At 35.9% G+C, this 12,662-nt stretch overlaps 1 protein-coding gene across 1 annotated transcript in view; it reads left to right on the top strand.

Moving 5' to 3' along the window:
* Positions 1-12,662, top strand: part of RICTOR (RPTOR independent companion of MTOR complex 2) — an 84,246-nt gene that overhangs the window by 38,091 nt on the left and 33,493 nt on the right. The window contains exons 5-11 of the mRNA XM_048930732.1: positions 905-1,036; positions 4,298-4,361; positions 6,409-6,535; positions 7,350-7,519; positions 7,765-7,832; positions 9,402-9,469; positions 11,802-11,884. Coding sequence (XP_048786689.1) covers positions 905-1,036; positions 4,298-4,361; positions 6,409-6,535; positions 7,350-7,519; positions 7,765-7,832; positions 9,402-9,469; positions 11,802-11,884 — 712 coding nt within the window. The remainder of the gene's footprint in view (positions 1-904; positions 1,037-4,297; positions 4,362-6,408; positions 6,536-7,349; positions 7,520-7,764; positions 7,833-9,401; positions 9,470-11,801; positions 11,885-12,662) is intronic.

The raw sequence follows: 12,662 nt of genomic DNA, 5'->3' as shown, positions 1-12,662 counted from the left end.
CTCAACTTCTATGTGAAAAATCATATTTGATTTTACAGTAATTATGGTCTTCCTGAAATAATTCCCTGCTGGATATAGAAAGTAATAATCAGTTTGTCTTTATTTCCATGTGGTGTGTCAGCCTTTCTATACATATTTCATTGAGTAGATTACTGTTAAAATGACTTCTACATGGACTGACTAATTGATCTCCAGAAAGATCCAGACGATCTTGGCCTCAAAATAGTTGATTATTGTGCAGGACCATTTTAGAAAAAGAAATGTTGAAATGCTTACAAATCTATGCTATGTAATATGTATTTTTCATTTAATTTCTTATTTCACACAAACATTTTGTATCTTCAGAGAGAAATGCTTATTAATTAGTTAAGACACAAATTTGTCTCAGTTCAGTGTCAAGATGTTGTTTTGAGGGTCCATGTTTAGGAGTTAACATTGTAGAGAGGAGAAAATCCTGCCTACCTGTGTATCTTTCTGGAAATTTTAACTGATCTAGAACACTTTTTCAGGATTATTCTTGTATTCATCTGCTTTGATAAATAACATGTCATATACAGATCATAGTGATATGTTACTTCAGGGATGCACAGACTGATTTTAAAAGTAAATCATTGTTCAGATTAATATATCAATATTAGTATCAATATATTAATTGTCTTAATCTTCTGGCAAGATAATGGTTCGACTTCTAGATTGTACAATATTTCAAAGACGGAAAACTAATTGAGGGTATTTCTCTTTAAAAATCACCTTTTATGTTAAAGGAGTAGATAGTACCTACATGTCAGGTGGTAAAATCTACCAACTACTATGTAACTATATAATTATTATACAACTATATAACTATACCAACTACTATATAACATATACTGTATGTTTGCTCTCTTTGTTTCCTTTGTTGTAGCTTGCGGTTAGCTTTACTAAATGAAGCAAAAGAGGTGCGAGCAGCAGGATTGCGAGCCCTTCGCTATCTCATTCGAGACTCTAGTATTCTCCAGAAGGTGCTAAAGTTGAAAGTGGATTACCTGATTGCCCGGTAATTTTCCCTTCTTGTTTTAAATAGAAATTTTTTGAAATTTTATATTACATGTTTTTCATGGTTGAGACAGGTGAGAATAGGTTTAATATCTTCTTACATTTTTTATATGTAGTATTACAAGTCTATTTAATTCAGGGTGGATAATGTCCAACCCTTAAAAGGAGGACAGTGGTCATAGCTTCTAATGCAAAGGCAGTGCTGTTCTAATATTTGATACACATGAATAATGTAAAAAATTAATAAAGATGTGATTGAATCACAAATGCTATTAATCAGAAATAAGCATGTGATATTATTAGTAGGTTGAAACCTTTGTAATTTTCATGTCTTCAGTTGTTTTGCATAGAATGATAGAATGGCCTGGGTTGAAAAGGACCCAAAGGTCGTCTACTTTCAACCCCTCTGCTACGTGCAGGGTTGCCAGTCTTTAGACCAGGCTGTGCAGAGCCACATCCAGCCTGGCCTTGAATGCCTCCAGGAATGGGGCATCCACAACCTCCTTGGGCAACCTGTTCCAGAGCATCACCACCGTCTGAGTGAAAAACTTCCTCGTAATGTCTAACCTAAACCTCCCCTGTCTCAGTTTTAAACCATTCCACCTTGTCTTATCAATATCAATGCATGCAAACAGCTGTTCCCTCTCCAGTTTGTATCTCTTTCAAGAACTGGAAAGCCACAATGAGGTCTCCCCAGAGCCCACTCTTGTCCAAGCTAAATAAGCCCAATTCCCTCAACATTTCCTCATAGGAGAGGTTCTCCAGCCCTCTGATCATTTTACTGGTCCTCCTCTGCTCCAAGAGCTCTGTGTCTTTCTTGTACTGGAAGCCCAGACGTGGACGCAGTACTGCAGATGGGGCCTCAGAAAAGCTGAGTAGGGCGGGGACAATCATCTGCCTCTCCCTCCTGGCCGCCCCTCTTTTAATGCAGCCCAGAACACAGTCAGCCTTCTGGGCTGCAAGCAAACACTGCTGACTCATGTCCAGCTTCTCATCCGCCAGGACCCCCAAGTCCTTTTCCACAGGGCTGCTCTCAAGGAGATCTTCCCCCAGTTTACATAAATACCTGGAATTGCCCCAGCCCAAGTGCAGCAGTCTGCACTTGACCTTGTTGAACCTCATTAGGTTTTCATGGGCCAACTTCTCCAGCCTGTCCAGGTCCCTCTGAATGGCCTCCCTTCCTTCCAGTGTATCAACTGCACTGCTCAGCTTGGTGTTATCTGCAAAGTTGCTCAGGGTGCACTTGATGCCATCGTCTATGTCACTGATGAAGATGTTGAAGAGCACCAGTCCCAAAACAGACCCATGAGGCACACTTGTGACTGGCTTCCATCCTGACACATATCTATTGATTACAACAGTTCAGTGTCCGGCCAAACAATTCCTAATCCATCAAACAGTCCATCCTTCAAATCCCTACCTCTCTATCTTTAGAGAGAAGGATGTGGTGAGGGACCATTCCAAACGTTTTGCAGAAGTCCAGGTAGATGACATCTGTTGCCCTTCCCCTATCCACTGATCTTTCACATCCTTGCCAACTTCAGGTCCAACTGTGCCTTAACTTTCTTAGTCGTATCTCTACACATGCAGAGAGCAGTCCTGTATTCTTCCCAGGCTACACAACCCTGCTTCCACTTCCTCAATATTTCCCTCTTTTCCCTCAGTTTAAGCTTCAGGTCTTTGCAGAGCCGTGTCTGTTGCCCGCCTCCTCTGCTTGGGTACTTCTTCTGGGGGATGGAGAGCCATTGAGCTCTTGGAAGGATGTCCGTAAAGAGATGCGAGCTCTGTTCTTTGTACCCATGCCCTTATAGACAGTTTCCCAGGGGATCCCACTCAGCAGTTCCTTGTACAGCCAGAATTTTGCTCTCCTGAAGCACAGGGTCCTAGCTCTGCTTTTTGCTAGCCCGCATTCTTCCAGATCACAAAATCCAACAGGGCATGGTCACTGCAGCCCAGGCTGTCCCCAGTCTTAACCTTTTTAATGCCCTCCTCTGCATTAGTGAGTACCAGGTCCAGTAAGGATTCACCTTGGGTTGGTCCATCTAATACCTGGACTATGAAATTACCCTCAACAGACTCGAGGAATCTCTTGAATTGTTTGCCAGTTACCCTAGTAGATATCTGAGTGGTTGAAATCCCCCATCAGGACAAGAGCCTGTGAGCACAACACCTCCTGCAGCTGAGGCAAGAAGACCTCATCCACAGGCTCCCTCTGATGAGGTGGCCTGTAGCAGACCTCAGCCACTAGATGCCCTTTACTGGGCCAATCCTTGAGTTTAATCCACAAGCTCTCAGCCTTATCGTGCCTGTTTCTCAGGTGCAGCTCTTTGCAATCTGTCCACTTGCTAACATAGAGGGCAACTCTACCCCCCTCCTGCTCCGTCTATCCCTTCTGAAAAGCCTATAGTCCTCAATCAGAGTATTCCAATCATGGGATTCATCCCCCCATGTTTCTGTGGTAGCAATTAGGTCATACTTTCCCAATTGTGCCACAGTTTCTAACTCTTCCTGTTTATTTCCCATGTTTCGTGCATTGGTATAGATGCACTTCAGCTTAGCTATTGGCCTTGTCAGATTTATTCCAGTTCTTTGTATTATCATTTCCATAGTGCTTTAGAGGCCCAGTACAAAGTCAGGACAAAAAAAGTAGTTCAAACCTGAGAAATTGTAATGGAAGTAAAACCTATGACACCACAGTGATACTAAAGAGCAAACTAACAATGAGATGATAAGGCCAGCATGGTGACTAGATGAATTTACTGTTACTTCTATTGCTTCCTTCATTAAAATTTCCAAGTTCGTTATGATGATACGAATGTGTGTGTGTTTCTGGATTGATGCGCACACACATGCTCGGTTTTAGTGTGCTGTTAAATTCTGATGGTCAAAGGCACTTTTCTGATCTGAAAGCACTCAGAACATGTTGATTTAAAATAGTGCAAATGCTCTTCTTTAGTCTCATTTGAAAAGACAGATGCAGCTAGCACTAAATTGTTCCTGAAGTTGTTATGCCTTGTCATTTGAAAGTATTCTAGTCATTTACTTACAATAAAAACAACTGAAAATTACATAAACTGAACGTAATCTGCAAACTATGAGTATGCTTGCTTAAAGGGATTGTTTTTAAACAATTATTCATAATAAGCTTTCTTCTGTTTATTTAGTTGCGTGAATACTCACACAATATGATAACTGTTAAGGTGAAAGTTAGTGCTATAAAAAAACCCACAATTAAGCATGCTTTTGTTTTTTGATATTTTAGGTGCATTGACATACAGCAGAGTAATGAAGTAGAAAGAACACAAGCACTTCGCTTAGTCCGAAAGGTAAAAATTTAACTGCAAATAGTCTTACTGCATCTGTCAGTCGGCTATGCTGACTCCAGGATTTCTCTATAAGCAGTTTTTCTTTGTACACTCTTATGAGGAAGAAGACTGACTTTGATGTTAATCTTTTTGACTGAGAATCTTGAGCAGGCTAGAAAATTCCTGCTGGTTTTTCATTGATGGAGATAAAACTAAACACAATTATTTACCTTATTTTTGATATCAAAATTCCTGTGTTAAGAGTAGCATCCGATAAAACTTCAATGCATCCTTTCACTTATCCTTTTCATAAAGGAGAAGAATAAAATAGAAAGTGTTTTTGATATCTATAAAAAGCATTTCTTGATAAACTTGTTTTAGAAAGTTTGCAGGTTAAGTAGTAAAATAAAAAATAACAACTTCAAACTTTGTAAACTTTGGAGATTTTTTGTTGCTTTTTTGAAGAGTTGGCATGTTAATAGTGTATTTCAGTTATGCTCTATGAGGATGTTTTGTGCTGAGAGCTTTGTAACTTAACAGTGTCTATAAGGGTAAAAATAAGTTGCTTCAGAAAGTGTGTTAGCATTTAGTAGATATTAAATACCCATTCTATTGCTAATTATTATTTTATGCTGTTCTAAAAATGAAAGGCTATGTGGGTGGGGAAGAGTTTGTATTTTCTTTAGAGTGTTATCTTAAGGCTTCCTGTTTTGTGGGTAATAATGTTATGTATGACAAGAAGTTTCTCAAATGTGTCTTAAAAATAAACTTGTTATAGTGTTAAAATGTACTTCTTCTCACTTTAGCATTGCAAATAAAGAAAAACAATCCCCTTTGGCAAACAAGTATCTTAGACATCTCACAGAACTGTAAGAATGAACTTAGGACAAAACAATTTTGGAAAAGACCCAATTTTTTAAAATCTTTTTTATTTTTGGAAAGAAAAGAATGTGAGAGAAAATCTTCACAAGTTGGCTTGAAAATTTTTGTAGATATTTGGTGGCTGTTGAGCATTTTTTCACATTGCATATTTTTCATTAGTAGAAAATATGATATAATTGGGTGGACTTTAAGAAAATATGTTGTTCCCTTTTAAAGCAGTCAGACAACAACAAAAACCTATTTCTCCTTAGTAATATGTCTGCTTATCTTCAGTAATGCTCCTGTTCCATAGTACATAGGATATATGTATTTAATTTTAGCATACTGAAAATATGAAACTATATAGTTTTTTCAGCCTCAATTAAAGCCTTGGGATGGGAAGTCATTTGTTTAGTTTGATTGTTTTTGTTTTTAATGTGTGCATGCAGCCTTTCTCCTTAAAAGTGGTTTAAATTCTGCTTGTCCTAAACTAGCAGCTGAAAGTTTTGGTACAGGAGCTCTTAAGTAGCACGAAGGACCATTTGCTATTAGGGCAAAAATTTTGTCTTAAATTTATTGCAAGTGTTTTTTATATCTTAATTTAGTGACTGTTGACATATGAAAGCAGATCTGGTTTCGTCTGTGCTTTTCAATATGAAATGTTTAAAATCTGTATTTTTTGTGATGTATCTATGCAGCTTATGATAAAGGTACGTTGGCTGTTACTTCTATCAGGTACTATGCGTGAGGGTTCAGGGATGTATCTAGCAGTTGCCTTCCAAGTAGTGTAGCAACATCTTTTGTTGACTGTTATTTTTTTCTTGTCTACAGTTCTCTGTTCCTTTGTGTGCAGCTGCAGGTCCCTAGAAAACATAATTTTGGTCTTGGCAAATTTAACAGTTGAATAGGTATAATGAATGTTGTGGTATGGATTAATCTTACAGAAGAGTTTCTAATCTTCTCTTTGTCAGTAGGTATCTCTATTATGATGAAATAATAAAAAATAAAAGCAGGAAGAGAATGGTAAAGTAAATTCTCAAAAATTCTTCAGAATACCATAAGAAGTTACAGGATTTGCAGGATGTAGCCAAGTTATATGTGGAATTATTAGTACAGTTTTATCTAAGAAACAATGCTGCTGAATCCAAATATGTTTTGAAAAATACTGTAACAAAACCAGATCATATTTTTCTTTTATTTTTAACAGATGATCACTGTGAATGCTTCATTGTTCCCCAGCTCTATTACTAATTCTTTGATAGCAGTTGGAAATGATGGTCTTCAAGAAAGAGACAGAATGGTTCGAGCATGTATTGCCATTATCTGTGAACTAGGTAAGATAATTGAAGCTAACTAAGAAAACTGAAATTATTGTCATCAGTTTTTGAAGGGATTCTCTTGTGTGTTCATAGTAAATAGCTTTTATTCAAATAATAAAGTGAATTTTTTTATTAATTAATGAATCAGAGTTTAAATCTTCTTAATGTCTATTTTGTAGGTTTAGCTTGATATTAGAATTAAAAAATAAGGGCTTTAAACTGAAAATCTCTTAAACATCAAAGATTTTGGGTACAGTGCTTTAGGTACTGTACTTTAATAATTGGCATTTTTCTGTTAAATATTTTCTTGAAACAGTTGATAATTTCTAGGATTAATGGATTGGAAATTGTGAGATCTTCATATGTGAGTTTCAGAGTATTTATATAGTATTTATATAATATTACTTAGTATTAGTGAAAAATAACTTCAGTGTTTTCAAGACATAGTTTTCTGGTTTAAAGAAATAACTAATTTGCTAATTTTTTAAGTTAAAAGTATCCAAGCTTTGTAATTCTGGACTGATATTTTTTTGGAGGGAAACTTGAGCCTTGCTGTATAGAAACTTGGTTAGAAATATGGAAACTTGGTTAGAAATACAGTGGAAAATTGCTACACAATGGTGATTGATTGACCAGAGTTGTAGTTGATAAAATTAATTAAAAATCTCAGTTCATTGCTGCAGTCTGTCAGTTCCATTATAAACCTTATGTGTATCTCAGCAGCATTCAGGAAGAAAAGGATATGTATGTTCTAAACAGACACGTTTGTCATGCTGAAAATCTTGAGATGTTTTCTATCACCTACTGAAGTGACCTGTTTTTCATTTAGCACTTCAGAATCCCGAGGTGGTGGCTCTTCGGGGTGGCTTAAGTACCATCCTGAAAAATGTGATTGATTGTCAGCTGAGCCGAATAAATGAAGCTTTGATAACTACCGTTTTGCACCTCATTAATCATCCAAAGACCCGTCAGTATGTGCGAGCAGATGTAGAGTTAGAGGTGAGTTCATTTTTACTTACTTAGTGACAGAAATTAAACAATATATTGGTAATGAAGATGTTTAATTTTCAGTTGAGATTTCACACTTGGTGTTAATGCAAAATGTCAAAGCAATTAACCTTTAAACAAAGAGCATGATTTGTAAAGAAAGAGTAATATGACAAGTTGTAGTGGGACTGATGAAAGGGCAAAATCCATTAATTGTTTTGTTACGTGAAAGTAATGCATGTCTTTCTTTTGTTTAGCGAATTTTAGCTCCTTACACAGATTTTCACTACAGGCATAACCCAGACACGGCAGAAGGACAACTCAAGTAAGTGTTAGCGCTTCGACTTTGTACATGGAATTGCAACTAAAATATTTTTTCTCCTAAGTGACAAAACAAACCAGGGGACTAACACTGAACTGTTTGAAGATGAAGGCAATGGCTAGTTAGAGTAGCCATTTATAGGACGTTGCCAAGTAGCCAAGTTTGTAGAACATTGTTAGGAATTAAGAATTAAAAGATAAAATTATTCTTCTCCCATAATATTTCTTTTATCTGGTATTATTACAATCTGTGTATCTTCTAGTATAGATTTCTTTTTGTCTTAAATATTTGCAGTGTTAGTATATTTGAGTTAAATTCTGTTTGGTGGTTGTATGGTCAGGCTTGGGGGACAGTAATTAAGCCATTGTATTGTGTCTATGGTCGTGTAATAAGAGTGGTACCGCAAGGGTTTAGCATGAGACCTACGCTGTTTAGCATCTTCATCAGTTCCCTGAAGGTGAGGAAGAGGTACGCTCTCAGGAAGTTTACACATGATAGCAGACTGTGGAGCTGATAGAATAAAAAGACAGTGCTGGCATCCAGAGGAATTTCAAGTAGGAAGAGTGAGCCAAAAGAACATGATGAAATTCAGCAAGGGCAGATGCAGAGTCCTGTGTCCGGAAGGACATATTATGAGGTAGACTGCGAGCCTGACTAGGTGAGAAACTGTTCTAGTAGATAGAATGCCTCGGGGCATTGACAAGATCGACAGTGTATTGGCCTACTTTTAAAAGTTCATAGCTAGCAAGTTGGGGAATGTCATTTTTCTTTTCAATTTGCACTTGCAAAAATTCACGTAAACCACTTGTTCCTGTTTTGGACCTCTTAGTTTAGGATAGTCAAGGAGCAGGAGCACATTGTGTGAGGGAAAGCTTATGGAAGAACCTGTGCAAAGGTTATCAAGAAGAGATAGTCAGTGGTGCATTGTGAAGACATGAAACAGCAGAGAGAAACTGAAAAAAGAAGTCCCAACTTGAGAAGCAGATTTCTGGGAGGTTACTCAAGTGTTGAAACAGGCTGTTCCAGATAAATGGTACAGCCTTCATCCTTGAAAATTTCTGAGACCTGACAGGATAAAGCCCTGATTATTATTACCTGGTTTGCTCTCATAGTCAGCATCTTCTTTTTGTAGAAAATTAGAATAGGTCACAGAAGTCACATTCAACCTCACATATCCAATGTTCTGTGTTTGTTTTTTTAATTATTAAATGTCAGTAGATTATCAGATTGGGACAGTGTCCAAGTCCTTAGCCCCCTGCTACAGTCTTAATATTAGTGGAGACTTCGAAGTGAATAACACACCAAAAATAGGTGTTTAGTTTGTAATCTTTCTAATACAAAACTCCACTGAAGAAGAAAGACACAATGATAAAAAATGGTAATCTTCGTATATGTGTACATATTCAATGAAATGTATATGCACACACAAAAATGCAAACGTACATGTATGAAAATTTTCTTACTCTTGATTTTTGTACCCTGTCCAGAATTGCAGTTAACTACCTGCTGTGTAAGTAACACAGTTTGTTTTACAGTAATTAACTGTGTCTTGTCATATTTGTTTTATGACAGAGAGGACAGAGAAGCACGGTTCCTAGCTAGTAAAATGGGAATTGTGGCAGCATTTCGATCATGGGCAGGTAAGATTTCTAATTTGTTTTATTTGTTGACTGACAAGAAATTTTCAGTGCAATGTAATGGTTTATTTAGTCACACAATCTGACAGTCTTGGTTTTTTTGTCACTCATTCCTGTAATGTTTTGATATTGTCAAATTTGAGGACTCCTAAACAGTTTCTTTAGACTAAACCCTATAGATAGGATGCAGCCTTATTTTCAGTTCAGAATACTGTATCAGTTGTGCCTTAATGGTGATACTTGGTATTTGGTGGGTGAAAGAATATTGAAAGTAGCATTGTGTCATAAGAATTTGCCTTTGAAATTATACTGTCAGTGTAATAAGAAATCTTTATCTATGCAAAAGTTTTCAACAGAGTAGATTGATTAGCATCTGCTTTTACTAAGTTGTGTAGTTGAAGATAAATCCCAATCTGGACGTAGTTTTGGTCCTCTTCTGTAGAAGACATTTCTGAACCCAGGAAAGTTTTTTGTATTTTTTTCAAATCCTTTCTCTGCTTTCTCTACTATCTTACGATACTTAACATGGTAATAAGGCCTCATTCTTTTACCGAAGTCAGAGTCTTACAAATGAACTAAATCAAGTCATATGACCCCTACAGAAATTTTGGATAGGCTTTGCACATGCTGTACTTAAGAATGATTTAGACTGTATAAAAATTGTTTTGATTGTAAGACTATTTAAATTACTTGTGCTTTCAGAACTAGATGTTCTGAAAAACTGATCAGAGATCTTAACATTGAGATATCCTTTCAAAAAATAACTCGTGTTTTCTTGATGCTGAGGTGCAAGTTTGGAGAGCTTGTGATAACTCTGAAGATTCTACAAAGCAATTTATGTTAGGAATGTTGCTACATTTTCTCTCATTCATACAGTTAGAACTAATACCACAATTTTCTTGAAAAGTTCAAGTGAGAATTGTTTTGTAATGTATTCTTTGCTGTGGTACTTTTTCAGATGCATGTTCTCTTATTTTGTTGGAGGCTAAGAGGGCATTAATGCTTGTAGTACAGAAGTGTCCTCATAATGTCATCCTTCCCAAAGCAGAAAAGACTGAACATCTATTTGGTTTGGTTTCTGTTCTGGCTTTTCAGCTTTATTCTTCTTATTTTACCTGTCTATTCTGTCTGTGCTTTTTTGTTCTGCTTTCCTAACTCTTTGGACTGAGTTATTCTGTAGAGTTTATTACTACGTACTTTATCCTCCACTGCAGTCTTCATCTACAATTGAAACTGGGACATGCAGCAGTGACTTTGTGCACTGAAATCTATTCCTGCATTGCAGTAGGAAGGTGGCTGTCAGCTACTCTTGGGAAAAAAAATGATCTCTGTGGGTACAGAGCTAGACATAAGTATTTGTGACGTGGAAGTTAAGAACTTGAGGATATAATTCCACATAAAGTACATCATAAAAGTTAACTAATTGTTTTTACTGAAACAATTTAAGTAGTTACCTAATTTCATTTTTTAGTACTTCCTTCTGAATTAAGATTTATTTATGTGTTCCAAGAACTGGCCCCTATTTTATTCATGTGCAGTTATTTCTTGGATAAACTTCTTTGGTTTTAGAATAGTGTTACTGTAAGGCTTTCTCTTTTGTAACGTGAAGAAAAACAGTAAGGAAATGAGCAAGGTTGCTGTCTCAGGAGCCACATCTTGAATGAAGAGATGTAAGTATAAACTGAGGCTGAAAATCAGAGTAGTGGTTAACTTCAGGTGGTATTCAATAACATTTAAAAACAGTTTAAGTATTCATCCTTTTAATGCTAAGAAGTGAAACTTGTGTGAAAATACTGTGTAGAAGGACCAAGCATGAGAAAGGCTGTCAGATTTTATGTGAAATAAAATAAGTTGTTTTGGAAGGTGAGTCCTGCTTATTTGGGATAAGATGACTAAAAGTGATGCATAGAGAATGTTATTCTAAATATTTAAACTTGCTGTTCAGAATATGTCTGAGATTAAAAGGAAGCTAATTACTGGTTGGGTTAAGACACAATTTCTGTTGCAGAATCCGCTAATAGTTCTTTGTACATCTTCTGGCCTAAGACTGATCCTTTGTTTATGATTTTGTCTGTATGCAGTTTCTTTGTGAATATTGTTTTTGTGGAGATAACTTAAAAATACTGTTAACATTAAAAAGGAGAAAAGAAACTATATCTCTTAGTGTTGAAATTACTAGATTTTGTTAAACATTGATTGAAAATGAAAGATGACATAATCCTAGTGATTAGTAACTTTTGTCATCTGTACTTTTGCTCAAGCTAGAAATCACTTAATGTTGTCTAATATCTCTTTTTTTTTTGGTGAGGAAACATTGTGTGTTAATTTTTTCTAGGTATTATTAGTCTGTGCAAACCTGGAAATTCTGGGATTCAGTCTCTCATTGGGGTACTTTGTATACCAAATATGGAAATACGGGTAAGTGTTAAATATTTCCTACTGGAATAGGAATATATTTGATGTTTTAGTTAATATGCTTACAATTTTTTAAAGCAATTTAGTGGTCTAACAGAGAATCTAAATATGAGACCACTAGTCTTGAATTTATTTGACCCTTAAATTTCCTGTGTGATTTTTCCATGTGGTCAAGCTGTCTGCTCTTTCTGTGTCAGTGGAGTGTGAATCAAAGCTCACTCTGTCTGACAGGAGGGAATGGAGGAGGGAAAAGGGAAAAAAGTGTTAGACCTGAGCAGGCAATAAACAAAATATTTGTATACGCAGGAATATTTTTGGCATTGGAACTGATTTACCATTATAATCTATAATCTTACTTTCTTTCAGCTTATTTGCTTTTAGTCTTAGTCTCTTTTCTTATTTTATATATATCTTAAAATTACTCTGTATTAAAACAAATTTTAGAAATATGCTAAAATACTGTGAAATTGGTGCTGTCAAGAAAAATATACTTTCAACTGCTGTTCTTGGTTTTAAGTTTAGTTCTCATTTATATTTTATGATGTTTAATTACTACATTACTATTTAATGATTTTTTTTTCATTTGATATTTAATTACTACAGACAGAGCAGGCATTAAGAGAATGTCCATCATTTCCATGAATTCATGTTATATCAGTGGTGTGCAAGTTAATCAGTTTTTGCTTTGACAATAAGTAAAAAATAAAAAATAAAGAGTAAAATATTTTGTAAAAAATGTATGTATAATCTGAGGAGCTTATGTTTCTCTAGATTGCAGCGA

The sequence above is a fragment of the Lagopus muta genome, chromosome Z (assembly GCF_023343835.1).
Source record: "Lagopus muta isolate bLagMut1 chromosome Z, bLagMut1 primary, whole genome shotgun sequence".
Lineage (NCBI taxonomy): Eukaryota > Metazoa > Chordata > Aves > Galliformes > Phasianidae > Lagopus > Lagopus muta.
Note: the sequence above shows the minus strand (reverse complement) of the source record. Positions and strands in the feature narration are given on the sequence as shown.